The following is a 27,408-nucleotide window of genomic DNA, read 5'->3' on the forward strand; positions in this document are numbered from 1 at the left end:
ACCGTGTCTCCTGCCCCACCCATTTCTGCCCCCTGCCCCCCTCCAAGCCCCAGTTTCATATTCTGACTACCCCCAGTCTCACCTCCAAGTATGCCCCCTCTCTCTTACCCCACCCCCCGTAGCGCTCTCTCCGCTCTTCGGATCCCCCTCCAGCTTTCGTCCTCCCTGTCTCCTTGGGATCCTGCGCCCTCCAGAGTCACCACCCCACCCGGCTGAACTCCAGATCCCCTCGCCCCCAGAGCGACCTGGCCCGGCTCGCTCTAGAGTCCTGGCCTCCCAGCTCCTCGCCCGCCGCACGCACGCCGGCGCCGCGCCCCCGCCCCGCGCTCCGTCCCTGCCCCGCCCGCTTGTCGCCGAAGCACCTGCTCCTGCTCCTCAAGCTGCAGCCGTCCCCTCCCCGCCCCCTCCTGCTGCCCGGGCGCTCGCAGCGGGCGGTCCTCTCATCCTTTTGTGGGTGGGTGGAGACCGACCTGTGCTAGGTGGGGGTAGAAGGTTGAAGGCGAGGGGCGCCTGAAGAATGGAGAATGGAGTAGGGGCCTGGTGCCGCCAGGGGGAGCCCGACCTATTCCTGAGCTAGAGCCGGGCGGGCACAGGCTCAAGCCCCGCCCCTCACCGTTCACCTCCCACGGCCGGACTTCTCCAGGTTCAAAGTCTGGCCTTGGGGGTTTGCGCAATCAGAAGGACCAAAAGAAGTCCCTTCTGCTCATGGTCTATGAAATTAGGGCGGGAGAGGGGCTCCGTAACCGACTCAGTGACTGGGGGAAAATTAGGAGGCCCGAGGACTTCTCAACTGACTGCTTCTTCTCTTCGGGGATGCTCTTAATCTATTCTGAGTCACGGCTCTTTTGAGAATCTGATGAAAGCCAGTCTTCCTCCCCAGAAAACAATGTACCTTAGAAGGTGTAGGAAAACAGTCTAATAGCCACTATAGGGGATTCTGGTTGCATTTTCCCATTCATGACGCAGCTCCCCCCTCCCCCGCGCCCCAGCGCATTTTAAGGAGGGTTTGAGCTACTGGCGCTTGCTTCACATCTCCTTACATCTGCAGCCTAATTTCTTCTACCTTGTGTAATAGGAGGCATCTGGGTCTGAGTGGCTGTATTAGAGCCGGCTTGGGCACGGGGGGGCGGGGGGGAGCACAAACTGTTGGCCTGGACATGAGTGATGTTTCTATTGCAGGCGTCAACCTGGGGTTGCCCTGTGGCTTGGACCCCAGATGGGGGGCCCCCAGTTCTCAGCTGAAAGGGAAAGCCTGCTAGGTCTCTGTTGTGGCAATAATGGCCCCACTCCCTCTCTGTGTCTATTCATTGGAGTCGGGGTTTGAGGCAGGAACTGGAAAGAGGGACTGTGAGGATATGGGCCAGAGTGGGGCAGGGTGTGACTTTCATATTGAGTGCGCCTTTCTCTCTCATACCTACCTATAGGCACAGTGAACACTACTCAGGGTATGTGTGATCTTGGCCTAGATCACCAGATGTGCAGTGCCTAGGGTGGGGAGGGGAAACAGGATGAGCAGAGTGGAAGCTCAAGGAGACAGGGTTATACAGGAAAATTCTGGGGCAACTGCAGCTCTTGAGCCATCAGAAAAGAAGCACTGAAGAGCCCCCCAGGGAGTTTGGGTACTATTGCAGAAGCCTCTGGAGTCCGAGGAGTGGAACAGAGGCAGGCTTTGATTTCACATATAGAAGAGTCAGTTCTAATAACCAGAGATGACCTATATAACTATATGGTATCCAAGTCAAGGTTGGCAGACCATCAGGGATGTTATGGAGGGGTTTGGGCTAGGAGGGCCTTGGGCATCTCTGCAAGACTTCAGTGTGGGCCCTGCCCTTCTCCTGCTACTTGTACTCAATTCCTTGGTGGTGGGGGGGTGGGGTGGACATGCAGGGGATGGAAATCCTCTCCCCTCCCAGGCTCTGCTCCTGAGAGGCCCTACAGTGGAGGATACTGCAGGGCTCCAAGAGGCATCTCAGAGCTGGAAGGGCGAGTCCCTGCCTCACAATGTGGCCCTGAGGCTTCAGCTATTCCCTGCTCTACCCTTTCCAGGACAGCAAACCCCCTACCCAAAGGGCTCAGCCTCCTTCCCTGATCCATCCCGTACCTCCTCATATTCATCTCTACCAAACATTGCACTTGTCAGGCCCATTTCTCACTTAAAAATGTCTCTGCTTCCTTTTTTTCAGAGGCTTATCCCAGACTCCTTGTCCAGGCATTCGAGGCTGTCTAATCTTATGCCACCGCACGCTGCATGGGCCCATTTCGCCAACTCTCTGCCTGCTAATTCCTACCCCTCCCATGCCCAATTCAAATCCTGCCTCTCCCAGGCAGCCTCACGGAACTCTCCCTTTCTGAGCTCCTGAAACACCCAGAAGGGTTTGTTTTGTGCTGGGCCCCTCTCCAATGACTGGTGGTTTTTTTTGTTTTGTTTTTTTTTTTTTTGTTTTTGTTTTTTTATGTTGCATGTGTTCCACTTGCAAACAAGACAGACACAGGCCCAAGACTTCTGGGTCTATAGCCCAGGGCCTGGTAGAACCGGTACTGAAGGCAACATGTAAATGATAATAAAGTGATATGCAAATGAGCACTTGCTGTTTCTTGGCTGAGGGCAGGTGTGCAGTCCTGTTTGATGATGCAGATGGAATCTGAGGACAGCTGGTTGTTTTGGTCACCCCAATGTCTGGGCCCCAGTGTCTCCCAGCCACCACTTGGCTGACTTACAGTATATACCCTGTGTTTTCCCTCTGAAAGGCCTCCCTTCTCCCACTTCTGAATGCCCCTGCATGGGGGACAGGGAAAGGGACATGTGATTCAGTCCTAGCCAGTCAGGATATACCAGCCCTCTGACCACAGTGATTGGGCCAAAGGTGGGGATAAGACCCAAATCGGTCCACTGAGATTTGCTCCCAAGATTTTTGTGGGAACTATTGGGAAAGGACATCTTTCCCAAGATACCAGAGATGTATGCACACAGAGGAAAAGCCATGTGAGGATACAGCTAGAAGATGGCTATCTGGACCAAGAAGTGAAGCCTCAGGAGAAACCAAATCTGTGACCTTGATCTTAGACTTCCATTCTTTAGAACGGTCAGAAATAAATTTCTGTTGTTTAAGCCACCCAGTCTGTGGTACTTTGTTCTGGTAGCCCTAGGAAACAAATACACCCTCATTTCACAGATAAGGAGACTCCCTTTGCCCACACTCACACAGCTTCTTCAGGTCTGCCGATGCCAAAGTCATGCTGGCTCCACTGGACTCACAGGCCACTCAGCCCCTGCCCACCGGTGCCAAGGCTTTTGGTAGGAAATAACCAATCTCTTTATTTACAAGTGATTTACAGTTAGAAAACCCAGGCAGGAGGTGGGAGCGGGCTGGGGCATAGGACGGCACTTGGGCTCTGGCAGGTCACTTGTCTGCACGAACAAAGGAGGCGAAGACGCTGTCCTTCCGGCTGAGCAGTTTCTCTGGCTTGTCAAACTCAAGGATGGCGCCGCGTTTCAGGACAATCACCAGGTCTGCACTCAGGATGGTGTGCACGCGGTGCTGGGCCAGGCAGGAGGGGGCTGGTCAGGGTGGTGGGGGAAGGGGCAGGGCAGCTGAGGGTATCCCTCCTGCAGCTTGGAGGAGGAGGCATGTGGCCAGAATGTCCTATTTCTGTGGTGACAGCCCTTTCTTGGGGTGGCTGTGACTAATGATACCCTCTCCCCTTACCAAGTCTCAGCTCTGCTCCAACCTCCAGGTTTCAAGTCCCAGAGAGTCACCCCATTCCCCGTTTCCTATGGAGAAGTAACCCCAGCCTAGCTCTCAAGGCCTTGGGACAGAAGGGGGCTTTGGAACCTGGAGAATGAGAGGGGAGTTGTGATGGACGTGCAGGCGAAAACCCCTCTCCCCCTAATCCTGCAATCCAGCCTCCCTGCCCAGCTCCAGGATTCTCTCTTGGTTACCAGGCCCAAGTGATCTCAGGGGCTGCTCACTGATGATGACCTCAGAAAGCCAGCCCTGTGTCCAGGTATCCCCCTGCACCCCACCAACGGGCCCCTTACCGCGATGGTGACCACGGTACGGTCTGCGAAGGCTGTCATCACCACCTTCTGGAGGATGTTTTCCTGCCAGGTGGGAGCAGCAGCTGTTGGCTGACCCGCCTGGTGCCAGTAGATGGGGTCCAGTCTGGTTCTGGGGATGTGGGGCCCAGGCTTGTGGCCCAGCTCCCATCTGACCCCAATCCTAGTACCACCCCCTCCCTCTGTCTGGCCATAGTCCCGATAGGACTGACCAGGTCCCCAGCCTATTGGGAGCTCAGCTCTGTGCATGTATGTGTGCTGTGAGTGTGTCTGGGGTATGCTGTGTGGCGGGTAACAGGTGGGAAGTCTCGGTAGGTCTCTGTGCAGCTTGTGTGTAGATGGGTTTGGGTTGTGAAGAGGACCTAAGACTAGCTGGAGTCACGGTTCTCTGGCCCTTTGCTTTTTCTTCCACAAATGGCCCTTGATATTAAAGGCAACTTAAACTTCAGGACTACTTTGTGCAAACTTCTTCCTAACATCCCCACGAGACCTCCAAGACCCCCAGCCCATGGATGTGCCCAGGACCGACCGTGGCCATGTCGATGGAAGCTGTGGCCTCATCCATGATGAAGATGCTGGTCTTCCTCACGAAGGCTCGTGCCAGGCAGAACAGCTGCCTCTGGCCTTGGCTGAAATTCTCCCCACCTTCTGTGATGATGGCATCTGAAATCAGCCCCAGGGAGAGTAGCAGGGCTGAGTGAATCCTGCCTTGTGAGTAGAGTAGATGGTGTGGCTTGCGGTGGATGGGGGGGGGTGGAGGGAGGTGTCAGGAAATGTGTGTACAGGGGCACATCTGAGGGTGTTTGTCATGAGTACAGGTGTGTAGGGTTGCTGTGCCTTATAAAACAACACAGGTTACATGAGGTTACATGGATTACGATGAGAAGAACAGCCTCTGGAGTTTTGTGCTGCTGGGGCCCTGGGCAGTGCAGGGGTGGGTGTGTGCACTGAGTGTGTATGTGCTCCCTGTGTGGGGGCCTTGGCGGGGGGATGCTCTGAAGCCAAGGCTTGGCCAGCCTCTGCTGCCACAGAGGTTGCAGTAAATATGCCAAGGCTCTACCAACCGCTGGGGTGAGGGCGTCTTCCCAGTAGCCTCGAGTGCCCTGTGCCTGTGATTCCCCAGTCTATCCTCTCCTTCCTCCTTCCACAGCACTGGGCAGGCAGGTGGACAGGGAAGGACAGGGCTGAAAATATTGCCAGGGTATCGGGGGCTTGCAAGTCCCATCTCACAGTGACCTCCATGTTTCCCCTGTGCCCTGCAGGAGGGGCCAGACCCTGAACTGACCAGTTAGGCAAGTCGCTTGACCTTTCTGAGCTTCTGTTTGGAGAGAGGTAGGACTAAATGGTCTGAGTTTTCTTTCCCCAGCCGTTACAGGAGCCCTTTAGTGCCTGACCAAGTGTTCAGTCAGTAGTGGTTACCGAGGCCTCCCGGCAGCGCCTTCACCACCAGCTTCAACTGGGCTATCTCCAGGGCCTCCCACAGTGTGCTGTCAGAGCACTTCCTCTCTGGGTCCAGGTTAAATCTGGAGGACGACACAGAAAGCTCCTTTAGGGAGGGCGGATGGTCTTGGCTCTGCCTCTACGGGACTCTCAGAGGGTGAAGCTGGTGAAAGGAGCAGTGAGCGAGAACTGATTAACTTGCAGGGCACCAAGGTGGTGGCATCCCAGACCTGAGGGTTGGGGTACCTCTACCCGCACCTGCCTAAGTCTAATGGGAAAGACAAGGGCATGAGGGTAGAACTCCTCTGAAGAACTGCCACCAGCCCCTAGTGCCCAGGCCTGAGCAGGGCTGCTTGGCCAGGGAGGTGGGTACCTAGGGTGGGTACCCGAGTGCTCTGGGCCCTGCCCACCCCCTTCCTCTTTGTACTCAGAGGCTGAGCTGGCCCTGGGGCCTGGGCGGCCTGGCAGGGTGGTGGGGCTGACCGGATGGTGCCGCTGAAGAGCACTGGGTCCTGCAGGATGATGGAGAGGCGTGAGCGCAGGGTGTGCAGCGGCAGTTTGGCGATGTCAATGCCATCAATGATGATGCGCCCTGCGTGGAGATGATGGCACAGGTGGGACACCACAGAGGAGAACTGTGGTGCTGGGGACGGGTGTAGCCTGGGACGTGGGTCCCGGTGAAGATGCAGGGGACGACAGTGATTGCTGGGCTGTACACCAGGGCCGAGGTCCCATCTGGTGGCTGTGGGCAATTAATTGAGGGTGCCCGCCATACTACTCACCTTCGAACATGTCCACCATGCGGAAGAAGGCGAGAGAGAAGGAAGACTTCCCACTGCCTGTGCGGCCACAGATCCCAATCTGGAAAGAGAGAAATAGGTATGCTGAGGGGCCTCTGGAGGTGGCTGGGAGCCTCTGGTGCTAACTCTGGGGACACACAGGTATGGGAAGCCACGGTGTGTCTTCATGTCCTGGTTTTCTGTCCAGCTTCTCTTTGGCCAGGACTGGGACCTGGGCTTGGTCTTGTTTCCTGCAGCGGGTCCAGAGGCGGCTCCCATGGAACCCCACAAGCAAGTATAAGCTGTAGACGTTCATTTGCTTGGGCTTGGGTGTGGGTCTGTCTGTGCCTGGTACTTGGCTGCAGGGGAGTTGGGGGCATTTGTGTGTTTCTATGTGCATGGATGTGTCAGGAGGGCATGCGGTGCCTGAGTGCGGTGTGCAGGGATGTTTCTGTGTGTCCCACTTTAAACTGGAGTCATTTCTGACCCCATAGCTTCCTGGCCCTTGGGTACCAACAGAAAGGACAGTAAGGAAGCATTATAGAGACATAGATAGTTACAAAGGGATGGAAGGAGAGGGTCAGTGGCAGAGAGAGCAGGAGGGGAGTGAGGAGGAGGGACTCAATCAGAGAGGTAGGTCATAGTGCCATACAGGGGCTCCCTCCCCAGTGCAAGGGTGCCTCACACTTTACCCCTATGACAGTCCTGAAGCTCAGGGGGCAGTGCTCTGGGAGAGTCCTGACCATCTGCAGCAGCAGGTAGGGGGTAGGGCTGACAAAGCCCCTCTAATCCAGGGAGTCCAGGTATCTATCTCCTTGGTAGGTAAGTGAGGAAGGGAGGGGAGAGGTGGGCTGAGTCTAGTCAGTTTGAGGGGCCCAGGGCCAGGCAACTGGGGACTCTGAATGGGTGTGAGGCCTGGAGGGCCATCAGGTGCCCGTGAGACTGCCAGCCCTATGCCCTTGTGCCCCTGACCTTCTGTCCCGGGGAGATGAGGGCGTTGACATGCTTCAGCACGGGCTTCAGGGAGCTGTCGTAGCGCACACTCAGGTTCTGGATCTGGATCTTCCCCTGGTCCGGCCAGTTCTTCGGGATCAGTGATGGTGCTGTGGGCCAGGCTAGGGGTCAGCCACCAGGCGTGGGCTACAGCTGGTATCGAGGAGTGCCCCCTACCCCCAAGGCTCCCTCAATCCAAACACACCCCTCCTTCTGGCCCTCCCGTGCCCCTCACCCAGCAGCCCCTCGTAGCTCTCTGCCTCAGTTTTCAGGAGCCCATGGATGCGTTTCACGGCCCCCAGCTGGATCTCCATGTCTGCCAGGTTCCTCACCATCCAGTTGAGGTAGTTGGAGACCTGTGGGGAGTGAGCTGGTCATGGTCCTCTTGTCCTGGGCCTGGCTGTGCCTGGTACTTGGGGAGTTGGGGATGTTCTTACAGCTGATGTCTTTTACTGCTACTTGCTGGCTATTCAGGGTGGCCCTTCCCAGAGGCATGGAGAGGGTTACAGTGAATATGGTTCCTCACCCACCACCCTCTGGGCCTGGGGTCTGGGCAAAGAGGCGGGGGGCTCTGCTGTTAGCATTCCTGCCAACATGGTCTCTCTGGCATCAAACTCAAAGTAGCTGGGAGTAAGGCCTGGGGGGAGGGTGTCTTATTTGGGAAAGGGGCCCTGGGCTTCCATGGGTGCTGGTGTCTGATGCTGCCCCTGCCCCACCCTGCTGCCACTTACCATTAAGGCATAGGTGAGGCCCAGACCCACCAAGCCAGCAGAGAGCTCCCTGTGCAGGGAGTTGGAGATGGAAGTCACAGCTGCGATGAGGACCACACATGCACCAATGTACTCCTGTGGAAGGATGGGGGCTGGCCTGGGCCCTCAGGGGTTGAAGTCACAATGGGCCCCCAACCCCCTCTTCAGGGCAGAGAGAGTAGCTCAGCCATGACTCAACCCCAGTCTCAAAACTCATGTGCATATTATTAGATACGCAAGCGGCCTGTGATGGCTGGAGTCCTAGGAGACAATGACTACACACAGCTTATGCACCCCTTTACTCCCCAACGACCTGCATGTATGCCTCATCAGCTGACCCACACATGTACACAACGTAGGTGTCATATGACCCACTTCAGACACACACTGCTCACAGTTAAACATACAACCGTTCCATCTATGGGCACACGTCTCAGAGACACAGCCCCCAGGCAGTGATATGGAGAAGAGGGGGCTCAGGTCAGACACTGGGAGGACTGATCACCAGGTCTGGGGGAAGCAGGAGGGCTCTGTGCCCATCCTGTGTGCACACTTGAACTGGCGTTCCATTCTCTCTTCCCACCCTCTGGTCCATGTTTGGTCCTTCCTATCAGAACCCCCTGTCCCAGGGCCTGGGGTGGGGCAAGTGGCACTTGCCATGCGGACTTCTAGCCATCTATTGGCAGCTGTGAGGAAGAGGGAGGCGATGTTGTTGGAGTCCGTGTATTCGAGGAGCTTCTGCTGGAACCGGGTCTCGTACCTGGAGGGAGGATGAAAAGGGTTGCATGTAGCCCGTGGGAACCTGCCCTGACCCTCTAAGGTAGAAGGGACTTCTCTATACAAGGGACTCTGGAGCCTTCTTTCCCACCCTCGTACCCACATCACATTCTCTCCCAAGTTACTACGTATGAATCTGCCTCCTCTCTCTGACCAGCCTGGGATCCCGGAATCACTCATTCTGGCTGGCTCGGGCCAGGCCCCGGGGAGGGGCAGGAGCACTCGTTTGATGATGAATGATGTAACGAATGAAAGCCATCTCAGCTCTAGCCTCAGGGACACAACTGAGGGGACTCAGAGGGACTCAAGACAAGCCTTCTCGGGCATTTGCTTTTCACTTCAGGAAGGTGTTTGTTCTGCTTTGATTATTTCTGAGTGGAGGGCCTGTGACTGAACTATATGTTTGAGGAGACTGAAGTGAGTCTCTGATGTGTGAGGGAGCGTGTGATTTCACAGCCACAGGGTGGATGTGTGCGGGTGGGTGACATGTCTGAGGTGAGTGGGAAACCATACATCTGAAGGGTTTGATTAAGAGCAGGTTGAAGATGTGTATTTGTGAGTGTGTGTGTGGGTGCATGCGTGTGCATGCGTGTGTGATAGGAGAGTCTGAGAGGTGTGTGATTGCTCTGAGGGGTGGGTGTGTATGAAGGTGTGTGTGAGCTTCTGTGACAGGTGCATGTTGGCGTGAGGACTCTGGAAAGAGCCGTAGCTTTGGGGCCACACAGACCCAGGTTGGAGTCCTATCCATTACTTACTGGCTGTGTGTCAAGAGAGATAGTTTCCTCATTGGTAACGTGGGGATAGTAATAGTTCCTGCATGGATTGAAACAACCTCTGAGCCCAACACGGAAGCAAGTGCTGGATACTCTTGAAACTTTTTTGGGAAAAAGCAGGGTCTCCTAGAAAAACCAAGTTAGATGGGCTTGGGTTCCAAGCCCAGCACCAGCTTCCACTGTCTATGTGGTCTCGAGTTGGTTTCTCAGCCTTTGTGGGTCTCTTCTCTTTATTTGGTATGAGTTTACAGTAACTATGTCATGGGGCTCTTGTGAGGATTAAATGCAATACACATGCAACACTTAGCACAGGGCCTGGCACTTGGCAAGAGCACAATCAGTAAGTGCTCCTTAGCTCTTGACAGGGTGATCTACTGGGCAGAAGCCAATGAGTTAAACACATCCAAGGGATAATTTAAAAGTTTCTTGTTCATTTAAAAACCATCCACTGTGTCAGTGCAGTGTATGGGAGGCCTTGCTAGGCAGCAGTTCCTCTGGCTGGCCATCGGCTTGGTCTGGGGCTAGATGCTGGGACCCATTTAGATCCTAGTGGGAAGGTCTGGCCCACTCTGGGAAAATCACAATCTTTCTGCCCCAGACTCAGCCTGAAGGCCTCCAGGACACCAATTATAAGAGGGACATCTCCAAGACTTAGAGTAGAGGGTGTGTAGGGTTCTGGAACTTGAAGGAACTAGGGAAGTTCAGGCTTGAGAAGTGGGGTGGGAGGAGACCTGAGGGTTATACGCCAGGCTCAAAGGAGCGTCTGTGTGGAAGACAGCACAGGGTTGCACGGGAGCAGAGGATATCCAGGGAGCCAAGGCTGTGGCACAGTTCTGCTTTGCTTTGCTTTACTCAGACAAGACCCCTAAGAGGACCTCCCACTGGCCCCAGAAGCCCTAAGGTGTGAACAGGGGCTGCAGTGTTGCATCAGGAGCCTGGGCACCTCTCCCAGGGCTGCAGCTGACTTTAGGGGTTCAGGGGAGGAGATGCAAACCTCCGTGGACCCTCTGCTGGTCCTTGAGCCCTAGGGTTACTCCTGGACACAGGGCTTGGTATAGCACAGTTACCGTCACACCCTGCACAGTGATGCCATCCTAAAAATAACCTAGGATCACTCTCTGGCTAAAGCTAACATACCAGAGTCCAACTATCTGGGTCAGGGGTCTGGCCTGTATGGCTAGAGAAGAGATGCCCAAATTCCTCAGATGGAAACTGGGGTGGGGAATAACAGTTTCCCCAGCAGCCTTAGGTGCTCCCATCCAGTCCAACATCATGACTCAGGGTGGAAAGAAGATGGCAGGGGCACTGAAGTTTTGGGGCATTCCAGCCTAGTGAACTCATCTATACTTTGAGCCTTAGCTCCAATGGCACCACCTCTATGAAGACTTCCATGACTGCTTCCCTTATGTATTTACTGTGTCCCCCTTTCTTTCAGAAACATGGTTTTGTCTTGGCCTGCTTAAAGCCTGGACTGTAAATACCTCCAGGGAAGGGGCTCATTTGACTCATCTCTGTCTTTTTTAGTACCTGGCATGGGGCTCAGTACATGGTGAGTACTTTGTAAATGTTCAATGAACAAGCAGTTTCAAGTCTGGGCTTTATGGGACCTTATACAGAGCGGTCATATAACCTCTCTGAGCCTCAATTTCCTTTTCTGAGAAATGGGAATAGACATAATCACCACCTCGATTGCAGTGCAGAATGAACAAAATTGGCCTGGAAAGTGCTCAGGATAGTGTTTCTCCCAGGAGAGTCTCAATAAAAGGTCGCCTCAGGGCTGGCCCGCATGATGTAAATCTTTCTAGCATTGATATGTGAGGATCTGCCCCAGTCTCGTTTCTTTTGATGTTCTGCCTTATTTGACAAAGGTCCTGGGCTTGGCTGCAGGGCTGAGATTTTCCTCTCTGATGGATCATACAGTAGAGTGCACCTGGCCTGATCCCCCACCCAGTGGGCATCATTTGGCCCTTGAGGCCTGAGGAGGGGTTGGGAGATATATGTCCTGGGCCTTTGTAAGTAGAGCCCTGAGAATCGAATCTCATGATCTGTGACACTGGTTTCCCCCACGCCCCTCGCACCCCCACCCTGGGGTGAATCTGGTACCTGAAGGCCCGGATGGTGGTGAGGCCTTCCACAGTTTCAGCAAAGTGCGAGAGCAGTGGGAGCTGGGTGGTGTCATCCAGCTGCTGCAGGTCCCTGTGCCAAAGGAGCAGAGAGGAATGGTTAGAAGGGCAGGCTCAGGGCTCAGCCTCTGTCTGAATCCTAGCTCAGCCCTACTATCATGTGGACAAATGGCTTCACCTCTCTAGATCTCAGTCTCTCACCTGAAAGGAGGGAAGACCATGGTACCACTCTATCAGCACTTGTGAGGATCAGACAGCTCATTTAGGTAAAGTGCTTAACCAGGATGCCACCATAGTTACTGCCAACCTGGGCATCGCCCGCCTCATGTCTGTGCTTCTGCTGCATAGCCTTGCTCTGTGGTAAGGCTGGACAGGCAGTGTTAGTTCCCTTTCACAGATGAACAATCTTAACCGTGAAACATCTAGTCAAAGGAATGGGAAGGCCAACTCAGAGCTATCAGTCCCCTCTCCAGTAACCATAATAGGTTTCAGCACATCTCAGGTCAGAATCTAAAGAGCCCCATGAAAGGCCAGTGGTTTCCATGGCAACAGAATTGCTCCTGCTCCCTATTGCTGCACCTTGACAAGTGCATTAGTGCAGGAGAGGCCAGGCTGGAATGCTCGAAGCAGCTTTCCTGGACAAACCGTCTCCAGGAAGAGTGGGTTCCAGGAGAACAGGGCATTTTCTCTGGCAGCAGAAATGAACTTTGTAGAACAGCTTGTACAGTGTTTAAAAAGCCACTGTGATTGTGTGACTGTCAGTGTATTATATTCCTTATGGGTACCGGGGGATTCTGGGTCATCCCGGCAAAAAGTCATTTATACAAATCTTGATCCTTATGGGCAAAGTAATTGTGACCAAGATGTATGTATCTAAATTTTATCTTCATTGCTAATCAGCATTTTGACTCCAGTTTCTGAACAACTTTGTGTACTCGGGAAAGGTATTTAACCTTTCTGACCACAACCTGCAGTAAGAAATACATTTTATGTAACAAATCAATACACACATACCTACAGAATCCAAAGGTTTCATGAAGCAAAGCTTACTGTTACTATGTGAATACGGTCTGTTCTATTTCTTTTTCTTTTTCCTTTCTCTTTTCTTTTCTTTTCCTTTCCTTTCCTTTCCTTTCCTTTCCTTTCCTTTCCTTTCCTTTCCTTTCCTTTCCTTTCCTTTCCTTTCCTTTCCTTTCCTTTCCTTTCCTTTCCTTTCCTTTTCTTCTCTTTTTCTCTTCTTTTCTCCTCTCCTCCTCTCCTCTCTTCTCCTCTCCTCTCCTCTCCTCTCCTCTCCTCTCCTCTCCTCTCCTCTCCTCTCCTCTCCTCTCCTCTCCTCTCCTCTCTTCTCTTTCCTTTCCTTTCTTTTCTTTTCTTTCTTTTCTTTTTTAAAATCCTGGTTGTGATCTATGATATTGATTTCATGACCCAAAGCTAGGTTGTAATTGGCAGTTTGAGAAATGGTGGCTTTAAAGTTCTTTAAACTTGTCCTTATAATTCTTTGAATCTATGAGTTGAACAGAATCACTCCCCTCCAAAAATTCCTAAAATTCCTAGGGAATGTTCTTAAAATTTTTGAGTAGGAAAGAGGCACGCGTGGCTCCAAAGGTCATGAGGGTGAATGTGATAATGAGAATGGTGGAGAGAGGCTCCCTCGTGTTGTGTCGAGGCCTCCAGCCTTTCTCTGGACCCGCATGGACGGGGGCATGTGGTTGTCATAACACGCCTCACATCAGGTGTGCTCTGACTTCACGCATTAGCAATCAGCCTGGTCATTGGACTCATGTGACCCTTCTGTGAAGCATTTTGGCAAAATGAATGAAGGGAATAAGCACATGCAGTTCCATTCTTGACCATAGCTCCCTAAGGAAATAGTTCAGATGTGTGTGCAGACAGATGGTTATATTACGGTAGTGGATGCAAATATTTCATTTCCTTCATTTCTATTTTTCTTTGGGGGTGGGGGGAACATGACTCTACTGCTTTTATGATGATGACTCTGACAAGAGTACCAAACTACCCATTGCAAAGTACCTCCCATCGCCCACCCCATCCTCAACCCTGGAGGCTGGAAAATGCTGCCATCACCTGGATGCTACCCGGAAGTACTTCTGGATGAAGTAGCACACGATGGCCAGGGGCAAGAGGGCCACGAGGAACACAGGTGTGACATAGGAGATGACGGCCACGGCTGAGACACACAGCAGAGTGGATCGGCTCAGGCACTCCAGCGTGGATGGGATGTGCTGAGAAAGGGGAGGGTGAGAAAGGGAGATGACTTTTGGTATTTGACGATGTTCAGTGTGTACCTGCTGCCAAGTTTTTGCCTTCCCACATTATTACAGGCATACATCTTATCTCTCCAGCTACACTGTAGGCTCCCTGAGGGCAAGAGTCAGGACTTTGTTTTCTTACCATCTACTACAATGGTAGATAAAGAGCACAGGCTGAATCAGAATAAATATTCTCCACAAAATCATTCACCTTGGTTCGGAATATGCTGGAACCTTACTGGATGGAGTGAGCCAGAGGTTCCTGGGTGGAAGCCACAGGAATATGGTTTCCCTCAGCCTTATTCTGATGGTTTCACTGGGAGTGGGGACAGCCCCTGAGGCAGCATTATAATCATATTGGGGTCCACTGGGTCCCTCCATCCAGGGCTCTGGTCGCTGGATCTGGGGAAGCCATCGACAGACAGGGGCTTGGCCTCTCTCTGAATGGGGAAGTGGGTCACAGTTCTGCATACCTGATCAATGGTATTAAAATCACAGCTCTGTGTACCTGGTCGATAGTATTACAATCAGAGGAAAATCTGTTCAGGATGCTTCCAAGGGGTGTGGTCTCAAAAAACCTAAGAGGTAACCAGAAGAAGTTACTCATTTGTTTATTGATTTCCTTCCTGTTTATTGAACGAGGGTAGTTATTTCTTTTATTTTGGTGTCTCTGGAGTCATTCTTGGGTCTGGCTTCCCAGAGGTGATGGCCTTTGCTGGTCTGTAGACATCTGGCCTGTCTCCCTGAGAATTCCCACAGCAGCCTAAAGGGGGACTGGCCCCTCACTAGCCTCTCTGACTCTCAAGCCCATGTGTGACCACTGCCACCTTTCTCAGCTGCCTTCTTGGCCTGACTCACCCAGCAGCTGTCTTCCCAAGGACATAGAGTCCTCTCCAGAGGGACAACTGGCCAGGGGGAACAGGGCCCTGAGGACAGCCTGTCAACTGGCTGACCCTTTGAGGCCACTCAGGCTGTCATCACTCTGTCTGTGACACAGCCAGCCCAACCTTAACCAGAGAATTTCAGAATCACAGATCTGGGACAAATAGAGAGTAGGTAAACATTGAGGCCATGTCTATGGGCCACAAAGAGCTCAGGAACCTGGAAAATAAACAGTGCAGTCGGATAGTTAGGTCTGGCATTAATAAGGGTGGGCCAGATAACCTGTTTGCCTGTTGTGCTTTTAAACTGAATTGGCCAGCCAGCTGGGCAGTGACATTTTTCACACCACACGGCCTTTGGGGTTTCTATCTATCTCATCACAGAAGATTAGAACAGCTATACCATGTCCCCAGTGTCAGAACCTGCAAGTTGGCTGAGGGAGAACAGAGAGGAGGGGGAAAAGCTGAATCTGTGTGTAGAGACGGGCAGATGGTACCCGCCCGGGGAAGGGAAACTAACACGTATGCAGAGCCTGCAGACACGCGCTTTGAGGGACTGCTGTGACAATTAGATGAGGGGACCATGTAAAATGCCTAGGACCATGTCTGGTTGAGTAAATGCCAGTTTCCCTCTGCTTTCTGTACTGAGCAGGGCACTTTTGCACACACTTGGGTCTCTTTATCCCAGATCCAGTGACAGAGATTGTATTTTACTATTTTATAGATTGAACTGAGGCCCAGAGAACAGAGACTTGCCCACAGCCCCAGCATGGTCAGGGGAGCCCTCTCATATGCTGGGGAGTTCCCAGCGTACCTCATGGGAGCCAGGATGATCTGGTTCAGCAGGCTGCGATGCAACCTCTTGGCCACCTTCAGCCCTGTCCACTCTACTGTGACAGATGTGACCAGACACAGCACGATGCCCAGGCTGCAGAGCACCGTGAACACCATGGCGTAGACGGTCTGGTCGAGGGAGCACTCCTGAGCCAGGCAGAGAATGAGGAGGGTCCCAGGGGTGTCCATGGCACAGCCCTCTCCCCCAGCCCTTCCCTGGGGCTGCCAGCCCCACCTGGCTGAGGGAGCAGTTCCTGGTCATGGGGCTCAGGGTCAGGACGCTGTCGGTCCACTTGGCCAGCCAGTAGTCGATGGCCACCAAAACCATGTGCTTGAGCAGCTGCGAGAAGATGAGCAGCGACAGGAGCAAGATGCCGGCAGACGACAGATACTTGGCGCAGGCTCGCCACGGGATTTTGGCACGCTGGTGCAGCACCGACGACAGGTTGTCCTCCTCCTCACTCTCGGCTGCCTCCTCTGCAGGCCGCAAAAACCCACCCTGTGGCTTCGTATTTCATATCCCTCTGAGGGTAAATCAGGGAGTATGTTATCCCCACTTACAGATGGGAAGACTGAGGTACACGGAAAGGAAAGGATTTAATCAAAGGCACACTATCTTACTACCCTTAGAACTCCCAAACCTTAGTCTCCTCGTAGTTGATCAGACCTCAGGCCATGATTTCATTCCAAGTCCCCCTGTCTGTACCTTCCTCTTCTTCCTCATACTGCAGGAGGCCATCTCTCGAGGACATGGCCCGGGGCAGGCCCTGGGGTGGCTCTGGGACTTTTCTCTCCATGACAGTCTCCTGAAAGGCAAGGGGGACTTGGCCAATGTCTTCAGGATATGTGAAAGGGAAAAGGTAGGATAGGGGGCAGCCACCCCTGGTAATGACCAGTATCAGTTTCTAGGTTGTCTCTGCCTAAGGCGGGGTCCCGTGGGACAAATGTTTGTCTTCCCAGCATTTACTCTTTCCTTTCATCAGCTAACAGCACCCCAATGTCCCTGTGGGAGACCACTTTTTCCCTATTCTTAGTCTCTGAGATTCAGGTGGGCTGATCATTCTCCCTGGCTCCAGGGGTGAGCATATGATACAGGGCTGGCCAGTCCTCACATTCCACGTCTCTGGCCACAATGATTTGTTCAGGAGTGGGTATACTACCAAATTGGACCAATGAGAGTCAGCCTTGGAGCTTTTGCTAAACAACCATGAAAGAGGTACCCTTTCTGGCAGTCATTAATCTCGGAGAATGTAAACCAAAGAATGCCAATGACTCTCACCGCTAACATGGGAATGAAGCCAGTTTGAGGGGAGCAGAGCCAAGGAATGGGGAGATATAGATTCCTGATGACATTGTTTGACTGCCTGGATCCAGCTCCACCTGAAGCTATGACACTCATGGGCTTTCTGGTTTCATGAGCCAATAAATCCTTAAATACATCCCTTTTTTTTTCTTTGCTTAGCCAGTTTGAGTTGATTTTCTGAAACTGTAAACTAAATGGTATCTGATTATCTCAGGATAAAGGAAGGGCAACCACCTGATTCTGCCTTAGGTAGCTGGCAGAGGTACTGGCTCTCCTCTGGCAGGAGCAAGTTCATGGCCAGCTCCCACATCTGTCCTTTGGAGGGGTTCCTGGGGGCAATGAGGGCCGGAAGGCCTTGATGAGCTTAGCATTATCAGAACCATCTACTTAGGGGTAGCTTTCTGGCCCCCAGGATATACCCACCTTCTCCAGCTCTTGGTCTTGCCGGTTCATGAGAGTCTTCCAGTGTTCAAAGAGCTGGCACTCAGACCTCTGGAAGTCCTTGAGTGTGCCCTCCCTCTGGATGGTGCCATCCTTCATAGCAATGATCTGGAAAGGCAGAAACAAATCCTGCTGAGGGCTGGCTGGGGAGGGGGAGTGGAGGTCATATCCCACCTGACCGAGGATCTGAGATGGATATGCACACATCTTTTCCCCACCACAAACAGCCTTTGTCTTGCCCACTGCAGTAAGCTGGTAGCGATAACCTACTCTTATCAACATACTCCCAGGATTTAGAGTTTTGAACACCTGGGGAGTAATTCTTAATGGTTGCCCCGTGGTTGATAGGAGAGTTTGCAGAGCAATTAGTGTAACCTGATCAAGCTGTTTATCCACGAGGAATCCATCAGTGTCCACTGATTTCATACATTTAATGGAATGATTACGCACTACTCTTAGCTCCTTGGCAGGTTCGAGAGGTGTTTGGCAAAGCCCCTTTTGGTCTAAGTGTTTGTGGTCACATCTCTTTGAAATCAATAAAACATTTTATTTTAAACACTCAGTGTTTCACACTCATGTAGATTCATCATTAATTCAGACATCCATCCCTGTTCCTGTCTCCCCCCTACACACTGGAGTTAGGGAGAGGTGCTCAAGAATCCTATCCACTGATACTTTAAGGAACCAGGCACCTCCATATGTGCCTTCTTTGGACTAAAGATTGTCTTGCGCTGTCTTGCCCAGGTCATCACAGAAACTCAGACATAAATCTGAACCTGTTTTAATAGCTTATTTTTCCCTCTGGATTTTTTCTCTTTTTCATAGTGGAAGGAGGATCTCGCCACATACAGAAAGGAGACTTATTTGGGCTTAGCAGGGCCATTTAGCACAGGCCTGAAACTCCAGGAGGGCCTCAATTTTCAGGAGCAACTTTATATAGGGATCAGGTAAGGCCCAGATTTCAAGTCACATGATATTCATCTTAAAAATCATATGGTTTCCAATTAATTAAAAAGTAATTTTGAAAAGCATGTGAATTTAGATAATGTGGGGCTTCACAAATTGCATTCCACTGATAAAACTGAAGTTTCTATTACTACCACTATTATTTGTTCCATCTTTTATCTGGTCCTAGCTTGAATCTGATCCACTGGAGGGCAGAAAGACGATTTTCCCATCCAGACGGGTACTCCCCAAGGCCAGGGAGATGAGTCATCCAACAGGGCAAAAAACCAGACTTAGGAACTGAGTATCTGCTTCTTTCTCAGACTTCTTGGTATCAGCCCTGTGATACCCACAGGCGCCCTGGGCCAGGATAGGGAATGTCTGCAGCTCTAGGTGACACCAAACTCTTGTCTGTGTGGGTCTCCCTGATCTGCCCAAATTGCACAAAGCCATCCCATCTCTTTCACTCGGTATCCCTCAGCCACTGCTACGAGACATTCAATTGGCTTTTTTGAAGATGTCTAACTGCCTCTCCCACCTCAGCCCTCTACAGTTTTGACCCTTTTGTGACCCCTCACCCAGTCGGCATGTGGCAGGTACTGTAGCTTGTGGGTCACAAGGACTACTGTCCTCTTATCATCTCGGAGTAGCTCAAGGATCCCGGCCTGCATCAGGTGGTCACTCAGATGGATATCCAGAGCTGAGAAGGGGTCATCCTGGGTGAAGGGGAGAAGGTTGAGGCAAGTGTGAAAGGAGGGGGTGACAGGGATTATAAAAACCAGTTCTGGCCTAGGGACTGACAGTAGTTAGCTGTGTGGCCTTGAACAATGTACCTTGGTTGCCTCATCTTAAAATGGGGCTGTTATCAGTTATTTTCAAACAGATCTAATCACAAGCTTTCTGATTCTTCATCCTCCAGTGGCTCCCCATAATCTATGAAGTCTGAATTCCTTAACATGGGAATTCTGCTCAGCCTTCCTTTCCAGCCTCATTTCAAATCTATTTTATACAAGCTGCCTACACTCCAAGTTTCCAGGGAACTTGGCATTCAAGGCCTCTGCCTAAACCGTTCGCTCTGCCTGGAGTGCTGATCTGCCTTTTGTCTGCCTGGCAAACTACTTAACTTGCAGCGCTCCACTCATGCACTAGGCTCTTCCTCAGTCCTTTCTGACCCCCACGCCCAGGCTTCCCTCTTCTCTGCTTCAGCGATACCCGCACAAAGCCAGATATGAGAGTTATTTTCATGAGGACCCTAAGAACTAAGACCCGCTGTGCCTGTGCCTGGCAAATATTAGGAGCTTAATTAAAGTTTGCTAGAATAAACTAAATTATCCGCTTTATTTCTAACAAAGTTATTTAAAGCTCACATGGGCTCGCGAACGAGCTAGTCCTTTGCAAAGGGCTGCGCATGTGTCAGATGGTAACAGACTGTGAGCCTTACTTTTTGAAATGTGTTTGGTAGGGAGTGTTTGTGGGAGAGAGAGAATAAAGCTGGGATCAGAAACCTGAGTTTCTTTCTTCCAGATCTCTGTCCAAATGGCCGCCCCGTGTCCTTCTGTTTAATTGACTCACATTTTAAGACCCTCCTCCAGGAAGCCCTCCCTGATTACTCTAGCCCTCGCTGTTGTCTTCCTGGACAAGGCTTCTCATAGTCTGTGCCATACAGTGTAACTTTCAACTGGGCTGTATGTAGCTCTCGAGTGAGCTTGGGTGAGCTCTGTCTCCCTAACCAGACTCTACATCTTTGAGGTCAGGAGACGGAGTCTTAGAATTCTTCGGCATCGACTAAGGTACCTGGCACAGAGCTTCACATGAAGTAGGGCAGGGATAGTTAATAAGTTTACCTCATGTGTGATTGCTAGTGGCTACCTAGAATTCTGTGTTGAGAAGGATTCTGAGGCCAAGTTAGGTTTCTGTGGAAAAGCATGCTGCGATCAGTTAGCAACGTCTGCTCTGGGCACGAGATGGGGAGTGGCAGCACACGTTCCATGTGTTGGCCATTCGTACGGTCAGGCTAAATAAATATCGGTAGGTTGGGGCTGTCCTACAGGGAGGCAGTTACAGAACTACTTGCTTCCCCTCACGGCTACTGCAGAGCTCAGCGTGAAGTCCACAGTGGGGCATTTGCACTACCCTTACCTCAGTTTCCCCATAAATAAGATGAGTAGGTAATATCTCTGGCAGGAGAGGTTTGCTTCTGAAGAGGGAGGTAGGTGGGCGATGGAGTGCTTGTCTGTAGGTGTGCATGTGTGTGCATGTGTACACTTGTACATGCGTGTACATGTGTGTATGTGTGTGTGATGTGTGTGCAGGCAATGACCAGGGAGACACCCAGAGACGAGAGCCCCTAAAGAGGTGACGGTTGGTGCACTCACCAAGAAGATGACATTGGTATGCTGGTAGAGGGCTCGGGCCACACTGATTCGCTGGCGCTGACCACCAGACAGGTTGATGCCCTGTCGCCAAAGGGGAGGAGAGAGGTCATTCCCTCATAGCCCTTCAGGAGAGACTGTTCTGACCCCTACTTAACCGTGAGCTCTTTGGGATAGAGGCCTGGCTCTATCTACCTCCTTGTTCCATCCTCACTGAGCAGAGAAAAGAAACATGTATATGTTTACTGAACTCACTGGGAAGTGGGGAGTATGATCCCCAAGTCTGTGAAGATTCATTGCGTAGGTGCTAGAGACCATCTGACCAGTGAAGCCCAAGATCGAGAAAGTAGGGGTTTCATTTTACGCAAGGAGGACAGCTACTGGAGAATCCTATTTGTCTGAGCTTGTGGAGGAGGGAACAGGAAGGGCATACCCCTGAGCCTAGCACAGTGCCGTGGGGGCTCTCAGTACATACTTGGGGCATGAGTGAAGGAGATGTCAGTCATCTCCAGCCTGGGCAGATGCTGAGCTGACCTTTGCAGCAAGCGGGGCTGAAAACCTGTCAAGGACAGCTACTAGCCTAGGGCTCAAGGAGATCATTTTGAGCCCACTGCTGGCAGCCCTGAGGCTTCCACCCTTTTATTTTCTAAGTACCTGCTCCCCCTGGTCTTGGGGCCTGTTGGCGGTGATAGGTGGGGAGCAGGGGATATTGAAGGCGCCGACTTTGAGCAAACCCCTTAGAGGCTCTACTAACCCGTTCCCCAATCTGAGTCTGGTCTCCATGGGGCAGGATGTCGATGTCTGGCTGCAGGGAGCAGGCTTCGATGACCATCTTGTACCTGGAGTGGGTGGCGGTGGACACAGCTGACCAGCCTGCCCAGAGTGGGGCCTGAGCGCTTGCAGAGGGTCATTAGCCTCTGGGCAGCTGTGCCCACGGTGAGCAATGGCTTTAATGGGCCTCCTGCTTGGGTGCAAGCAAACACCATGCGAGCTTAAAAAGAGCTGAGGGCAGCACCTCACATGGTCTTGGAGCAAGTTAAATATTTGAAGGATGGAATTAGATGGCAGCAAATAAGCCACATAGGTGACAAGAGAGGGCCAATGGTTCCTGCGCAGTAGGAAAAGTGACAGCCAGGGCCCATGCTTGGGGCACCGCCAGGGAAAATCGCTGCTGGTTGGTTTAGGTAGTAATGATAATAACTGGTCAAATATTTGCCCAGCCTGCTCCTCTCATACTTCCCTGGTCAGCTTTTCACCTGGGCAGGTGCCAGCCAGCGTACATTCAGGAGGCATCAGACTGTCCTGGTGACAAGTATTTGGGTATCAGGTGGCCTTGGGTTTCTGTCACTTACTGGCTGGGTGGCCTTGGGCAAGCTATCTAACCTTTCTGAACCTTGCTTTCTCCATCTGTGAAATGAGATGGATAGTAATACCTGCCTATTGAGATTGTTGTGAGCATTAGAAGACATCACATGTACAAAGAGCGTGGTACCTGGTAAGGGCTCAATCAATGTTAGTGGTTATTATCATCACTGGAGGGAAAGTGCGCACAGGCCGCGGAGCTGGGGGTGAGGAATTGTGAGTACAGAGGATCAGGGGGGCTGGGTCAGCCTTCTACAGGCCGCAGGAGAGGGCAGCGGGCTCCCTCACCTCCCTTGCCTCCCGCCCTCTCACCCACAGGAGCTGGACTGCCCCGATGCCCAGACACATCTGGATCATTTCCAGATGACCATATGAACAGGATGGAATTTAGATAAGCGGGCCGGAGAGCAGGACGGCTGGGTGTGGGAGATCGATGAAGGGGCAGGCCGGCTGGCTAGGGCTTGGGGACTAGGGCAGGTGGCTAATGCTGCCCAAGAGGATTTTACCGTTGTTTGTTGAAGGGACTCTCGAAGGTGATATTTTCCTCCACAGTGGCATTTAGCAGCCATGGTTTCTGAGAAGCATAGGCCACAGGGCCTCTCCTCCTAAAAAAAGCAGAAGGTAATAGGAAGGTAATTCTCAGGGGCAGCTGTCAAGACAATGGCTTAGACCAGGGCAAGGGGGTGTGGGCAGTGCTAAGATGGGGAGGTGAAGTTGGCAGAAGTCTGTTTTGTGTGGCCCCTGGTGGACCCTTTCCCCAGGGCCGGAGACAGGCCTGGGCACCAAGTCTCATCTGACCTGGGGGATGAGACCTCAACCCCTCCCTTCCCTACATCCACCTGCCCCACTCCTGCACTCTGTACTTCTTCCCGAGTCTCTACCTAGAGCCCAGGAGGAAAACCAGCCAACACTGAATCCCTGATTTCTTGCTTCCTTGAGTAGCCCTCGAACCACTCAATTTGGACATTGGCAGGTAACTCTTCAAAAGGAACTTTTAAAAATGCGGAGCCAAGGAAACCATATTTAGTGTGATGTAGATTTTTAAGAATGCCCCAAACTAAAAAATTTTTTAAAAGCAAAGGAATAGTCTATGACCACGCCACCCTGAACAACCCTCTGATCTCAGAAGCTAAGCAGGGTCGGGCCTGGTTAGTACTTGGATGAGAGACCACCAAGGAAGACTAGGTCCTGTAGGCATAAAAAAATAAATAAATAAGGGATTGTAAGCTGAAAAGGTCCTTGCAATCTGGGAGGTAAACCAAGGGTTGCCTCGTTTAAAAAAATAAAAATAAAAAATAAATAAATAAAAATTAAAAAAAAAAAAAAGAAAGAAAGAAAGAAAAGGAAAAGATGACCACTGGATAAAAATGATCTGCTGTAAAGGGTGCCCGATTTACAGAAGAGGTGGCGGCTTCCAAACCTCCCCATGGAGCATGGAGCCCTCCCTGGCCTCCTCCCTGCAGCTGGGCTGGAGCTGCAGGGCGGTGCTCCAGAGTTCTGTGGCTCCCTTGTCCTGACAGCCCCTCTGAGGAAGCCTGCCCCGGAGGGCAGGTGCTTCCAGGACACAGTACCTGACATCCACATCGGCTGCTGGCTCCCTCTCTGGGCTGCAGCAAGGGAGGAAAGATACTTTCAGTGTTCATATGAGTGGGCTCTATAGACGTTCTGAGCTCCCTTGAACCCAACATAAGCGCCTTTATCATCCCTGTGACCAAGTCTGCAGCCAATGACAAAGTGCTGCATGGAGGGGCATGGGAGTTGTGTGGAGAGCCTCTGCTGCCTGACTCCCAGTATTGTCCAGAACCCATGTGGCTCTGGGGGTCACAGTTAACATGAGAGAAGATAAGGAGAAAGACACCATCAGAGTAGGTCATGGGGTGGGGATCGTCCCACATCAGAGGAGTACGAGCTCCAACATATGGCTCCTCCACACTCAGCCTCTGCATCAAGGCTCAGATGCACTGGCTGAGGTCTCAGGCTGACACAGGGTAGGGAGTGATCTCTGGCCAGAGCCAGGCCTGGCTGGGCAGGCTGACATGTGCACTCAGGTGGCACCTAGAGAGCCAAGAAGGGCTCCAGGTGTAATTTGCAGCCCCAGGTGGTCCTCTCAGAAGATAACTGAAGAATCTGGGGGTCTGTCAGGAGAGACACGGTCAGCTGTGGTGTGCATGTGCTCTGGACTGACCCAGACTGCTCTGGTGTCAACTATTACTCTCATCCACACGTGCATATTTGTCGCGTACCATGAGGCCTGATTTTTGTATCAAGAAATATGGTCATTATGGCTAGAGAGGCTGGGCTTGTCATCTTACTCTGGCACTTGGGGACAAGGTAGGAGGAAGGCAGAGAAACACTGGGAAGTGAAGCCTCTTTGGTGTTGGAGAATGAAGGCCAGAAGATTATACTTATTTACAAAGTCAGCCTTCCCAGCCCTGACTTCCTACCACCTCCAGGTGGTTCGAATGTTCTTGGGAGAGGTGAGGTTGTCGGGGTGGGGTTTGAGGGTCTCAGATTTTTTTAGACAAGAACATAAAGCACATTAAACATAAAGCAACAAAACCAGATTTTCCATCTGGCCTGGAGGACACCCACCTTTTCTCCTGTGTTTCTCAACTATTTTTTCACAACCACCCCCTAAGGCCATTTTAGACAATTTTTTTTTCTAATTGTCCTTTCATAATCACAAGGTTGTGTAACTATCAATCACTCTGATCTGATTCTAGAATATTTTTATCACCCCCAAAAGAAACCCTGTACCCATAAGCAGTCACTGTCTTCCTCCCGTCTAAGTTTTTTCTTTCCCCAAGAACCAGATTTTGCCCTCATTGAGAGTGCATGCCTTATTATTAGGTCTCATGCCTCTGAAATTGTATAGGCTGCACACTTCCGAATCCATACTCAGTATCCCTCCCCCAAGCATCTCGCGCCACCCCTTTATCAGGACCCACTTACAACCCAAATCAAGGCTGTACCTGGGGTCCTCTCCTGTCTCACTGTCGGGAAGGCTGCTGGGGGCACAAATGGGAAAAAAAAAAACATTGATTACTTCCCATTCCATTGCCATTCTCTCCATCACGCTGGGTCTTTGGGGAGAAGCAATCCCCACATTTGCCACGCCCCCCCATCCCCATAACCCCAAGTTGCTTTCTTAGGGACAGAAACTGCTCTTCTCAATCTCTGTTCCTCCTGCAGCACCTGGATGAGGACCCTCCAAATAGCAAGGGCTTAATCAGTGCTCCTGGCATGACTCAGAGAGGCAGTGAGGCTGGTTGGGCATCAAGACTGTTTTATAGTTGGGAAAAAGAAAGCTCAGAAAGAGAAAATGAGTTCCCCAAGATCACAATCATTTCATACAGTGTTTTCAGCTTTGGATTGGGACTCAATAAGTGGGTCTGCAATAAGTGAATTGCAACTGCACTGAAGAAAAAAAAAAAGAATAAAAAATAGTGTGCACTGCATGTGGTCAAGATGTGTATATTTTTGGGTGAAATTTTTTTCTCTGTCAATGAATACATAAATGTAGTGGACTATGATGGGAAATGCATTTCGTTCTGTGGATAACAGTAAAAAATTTTTTGAATATCACTGAGTGAGGCGACCTGAATTTTGGTGCCAGCTTTATCAGTGCTTTTTCTCCTGCCCCAGGCCATCTCGACCTTTCAGAATCAGCTTCCCGTCAATGAAATGTATACTTCTGACATGGACATTTGGGGAAAAACAATCCACTCTGTTTTCATCCTGATCTTACTTTAATAATATTAACACTAGCTAACATTTACTGAACTTTTATAAGCACTGTGATAAGCAGTGTTATCTATTTTAAAGCTAAAAATAACCATATGAAGGCCATTTATTTTGATTGTCCCTATTTTACAGATAAAGTGAGGCTCAGAGAGGCTAAGTAACTTGCCCAAAGTCACAGAGCCAGCAAGCAGCGGAGAAAATAGATTTGAGTGACTCCTAAGCTTCACGCTTTTAATGACTATGCTATGGTATTTCACTGTGATTACCCATGGTCTGTCTCTTATAAATACCTTCTTTTCTGGAAAACAAGGATGGAGAAAAACAGGGATGGAAGAAGTCTGAGAAAATTCTAATCTACCCTCTGCTGAGGGGCAGAACTGAATGGAGACCCTGATGGTTATGAAATCACTAGTCCCCTCTGATCCTGTTCTCCAGTCTTTGTAGTCTCGTTTCATTCTCTCAATCTATCCTTGCTTTGTGTTCCCTAAACCATCAGATAGCTGTAATTTATGGACAAGTTGGTAACATGAGATAGATAAAAAACGGAAGCGTACGAATTCCAGCTCTGTGCCCACAGCCCAGATAAGCTTATTGGTGAAGTCTCTTGCCTTGACTGCTTCCAGAGTTGCAAAGGTTATTATTTATCTGGAGGAAAGAATGTCTGAGGCCTCCCTGAGGACCTGGACACACAATGAGCTTTCTCAGCCCTAACTCAGTTTGTATCATTGTCCAGGCTGTTCAATTAGCCTTTATAATGGACTGTCTCTCTCTCTCTCTCTCTAATCAGCTTCTGTGTAAATCTTTTATCCTCATGGGGATTTTAAGGCAAGAAGAGCATCTTTTCCAGCCCCCACAGTGCTGAGCACATGACAGGTCTATAATAAATGGAGGCTGTTAACTGACATGTTAATCACTTGGGAAGAAGAAAGGGAGGGGACTTGCACTCAGTCAGTACAGGTGTCCCCATGCCAGGCACTGTGTGAAGTTGTTCGTATTCACAACTTCACCCTCATGACAATCCCATAAAGAGGTGCTATCATCCCCATTTTACGGATGGGGAAGCTGAGGCTCATTTAGCAGAATGTGCCCAATGGTACAGAGCTGGGAAGAGAGGAAATTGGAGTGCAAATTCCTCTTCCCCTCTTTCCAGTGTAGGCCCAGCCTATCTAGAAGGAGCCTCCTCAAGACATTGTGTATCTATGTTTTAATCTGAAAATTAAAGACTAGTACATGTGGCACACACTTTCTCTCACGGGTGTTTGGGCTCTTGAATGAGTGTTGAGGGCATTTGATTCCTCCTCTACGTGCACTTTCGGGACCAAATACTGAGCTGACAGGACAGTCCCCCGGTTGTCTAGTCCCATTTCCTTTCCTCCAGCCAGCCATGGGCTGGGCACTTGTGCGTGCCCACCTGAATCAAGGCACAGAGCTTGCCCTCCAGGGGCTCATAGTCTGATGTAGTGAATCAGACAGGTACTCAAGTCAGAAAGTTATAGGGCCAGAAGTAGGAGCAAGAAAATACAGAAAACTTGAGAGATGTGCACCAACACATATGCAAATGTTCA

General features: G+C 51.2%; 1 protein-coding gene across 11 annotated transcripts in view; it reads right to left on the bottom strand.

Annotated features, from left to right (window-relative positions):
* Positions 1–2,952: 2,952 nt before the first annotated feature.
* The window catches only part of ABCC8 (ATP binding cassette subfamily C member 8), a 72,414-nt gene continuing 47,958 nt past the window's right edge, over positions 2,953–27,408 (bottom strand). For 3 of the 11 annotated variants that reach the window (XM_016139517.2, XM_016139516.2, XM_016139523.2), the window contains 22 exons: positions 25,072–25,107; positions 23,671–23,706; positions 22,606–22,704; positions 21,492–21,576; positions 20,741–20,821; positions 18,944–19,081; positions 17,403–17,528; positions 16,383–16,482; positions 15,912–16,153; positions 15,657–15,823; positions 14,470–14,539; positions 13,777–13,934; positions 11,672–11,764; positions 8,676–8,778; positions 8,001–8,114; positions 7,505–7,625; positions 7,249–7,379; positions 6,280–6,358; positions 5,981–6,089; positions 5,477–5,580; positions 4,587–4,720; positions 3,427–4,169 (listed from right to left, as the gene is read on the bottom strand). In XM_016139517.2, coding sequence (XP_015995003.2) covers positions 3,888–4,169; positions 4,587–4,720; positions 5,477–5,580; positions 5,981–6,089; positions 6,280–6,358; positions 7,249–7,379; positions 7,505–7,625; positions 8,001–8,114; positions 8,676–8,778; positions 11,672–11,764; positions 13,777–13,934; positions 14,470–14,539; positions 15,657–15,823; positions 15,912–16,153; positions 16,383–16,482; positions 17,403–17,528; positions 18,944–19,081; positions 20,741–20,821; positions 21,492–21,576; positions 22,606–22,704; positions 23,671–23,706; positions 25,072–25,107 — 2,608 coding nt within the window. In that variant the 3' untranslated portion in view covers positions 3,427–3,887. Of the gene's footprint in view, positions 4,170–4,586; positions 4,721–5,476; positions 5,581–5,980; positions 6,090–6,279; positions 6,359–7,248; positions 7,380–7,504; positions 7,626–8,000; positions 8,115–8,675; positions 8,779–11,671; positions 11,765–13,776; positions 13,935–14,469; positions 14,540–15,656; positions 15,824–15,911; positions 16,154–16,382; positions 16,483–17,402; positions 17,529–18,943; positions 19,082–20,740; positions 20,822–21,491; positions 21,577–22,605; positions 22,705–23,670; positions 23,707–25,071; positions 25,108–27,408 lie in introns of all 11 variants that reach the window. The other 8 variants (XM_016139520.2, XM_016139521.2, XM_016139522.2 and 5 more) reach the window with 8 other exon arrangements.

The sequence above is a fragment of the Rousettus aegyptiacus genome, unplaced genomic scaffold (assembly GCF_014176215.1).
Source record: "Rousettus aegyptiacus isolate mRouAeg1 unplaced genomic scaffold, mRouAeg1.p scaffold_m13_p_5, whole genome shotgun sequence".
NCBI classification, from domain to species: domain Eukaryota; kingdom Metazoa; phylum Chordata; class Mammalia; order Chiroptera; family Pteropodidae; genus Rousettus; species Rousettus aegyptiacus.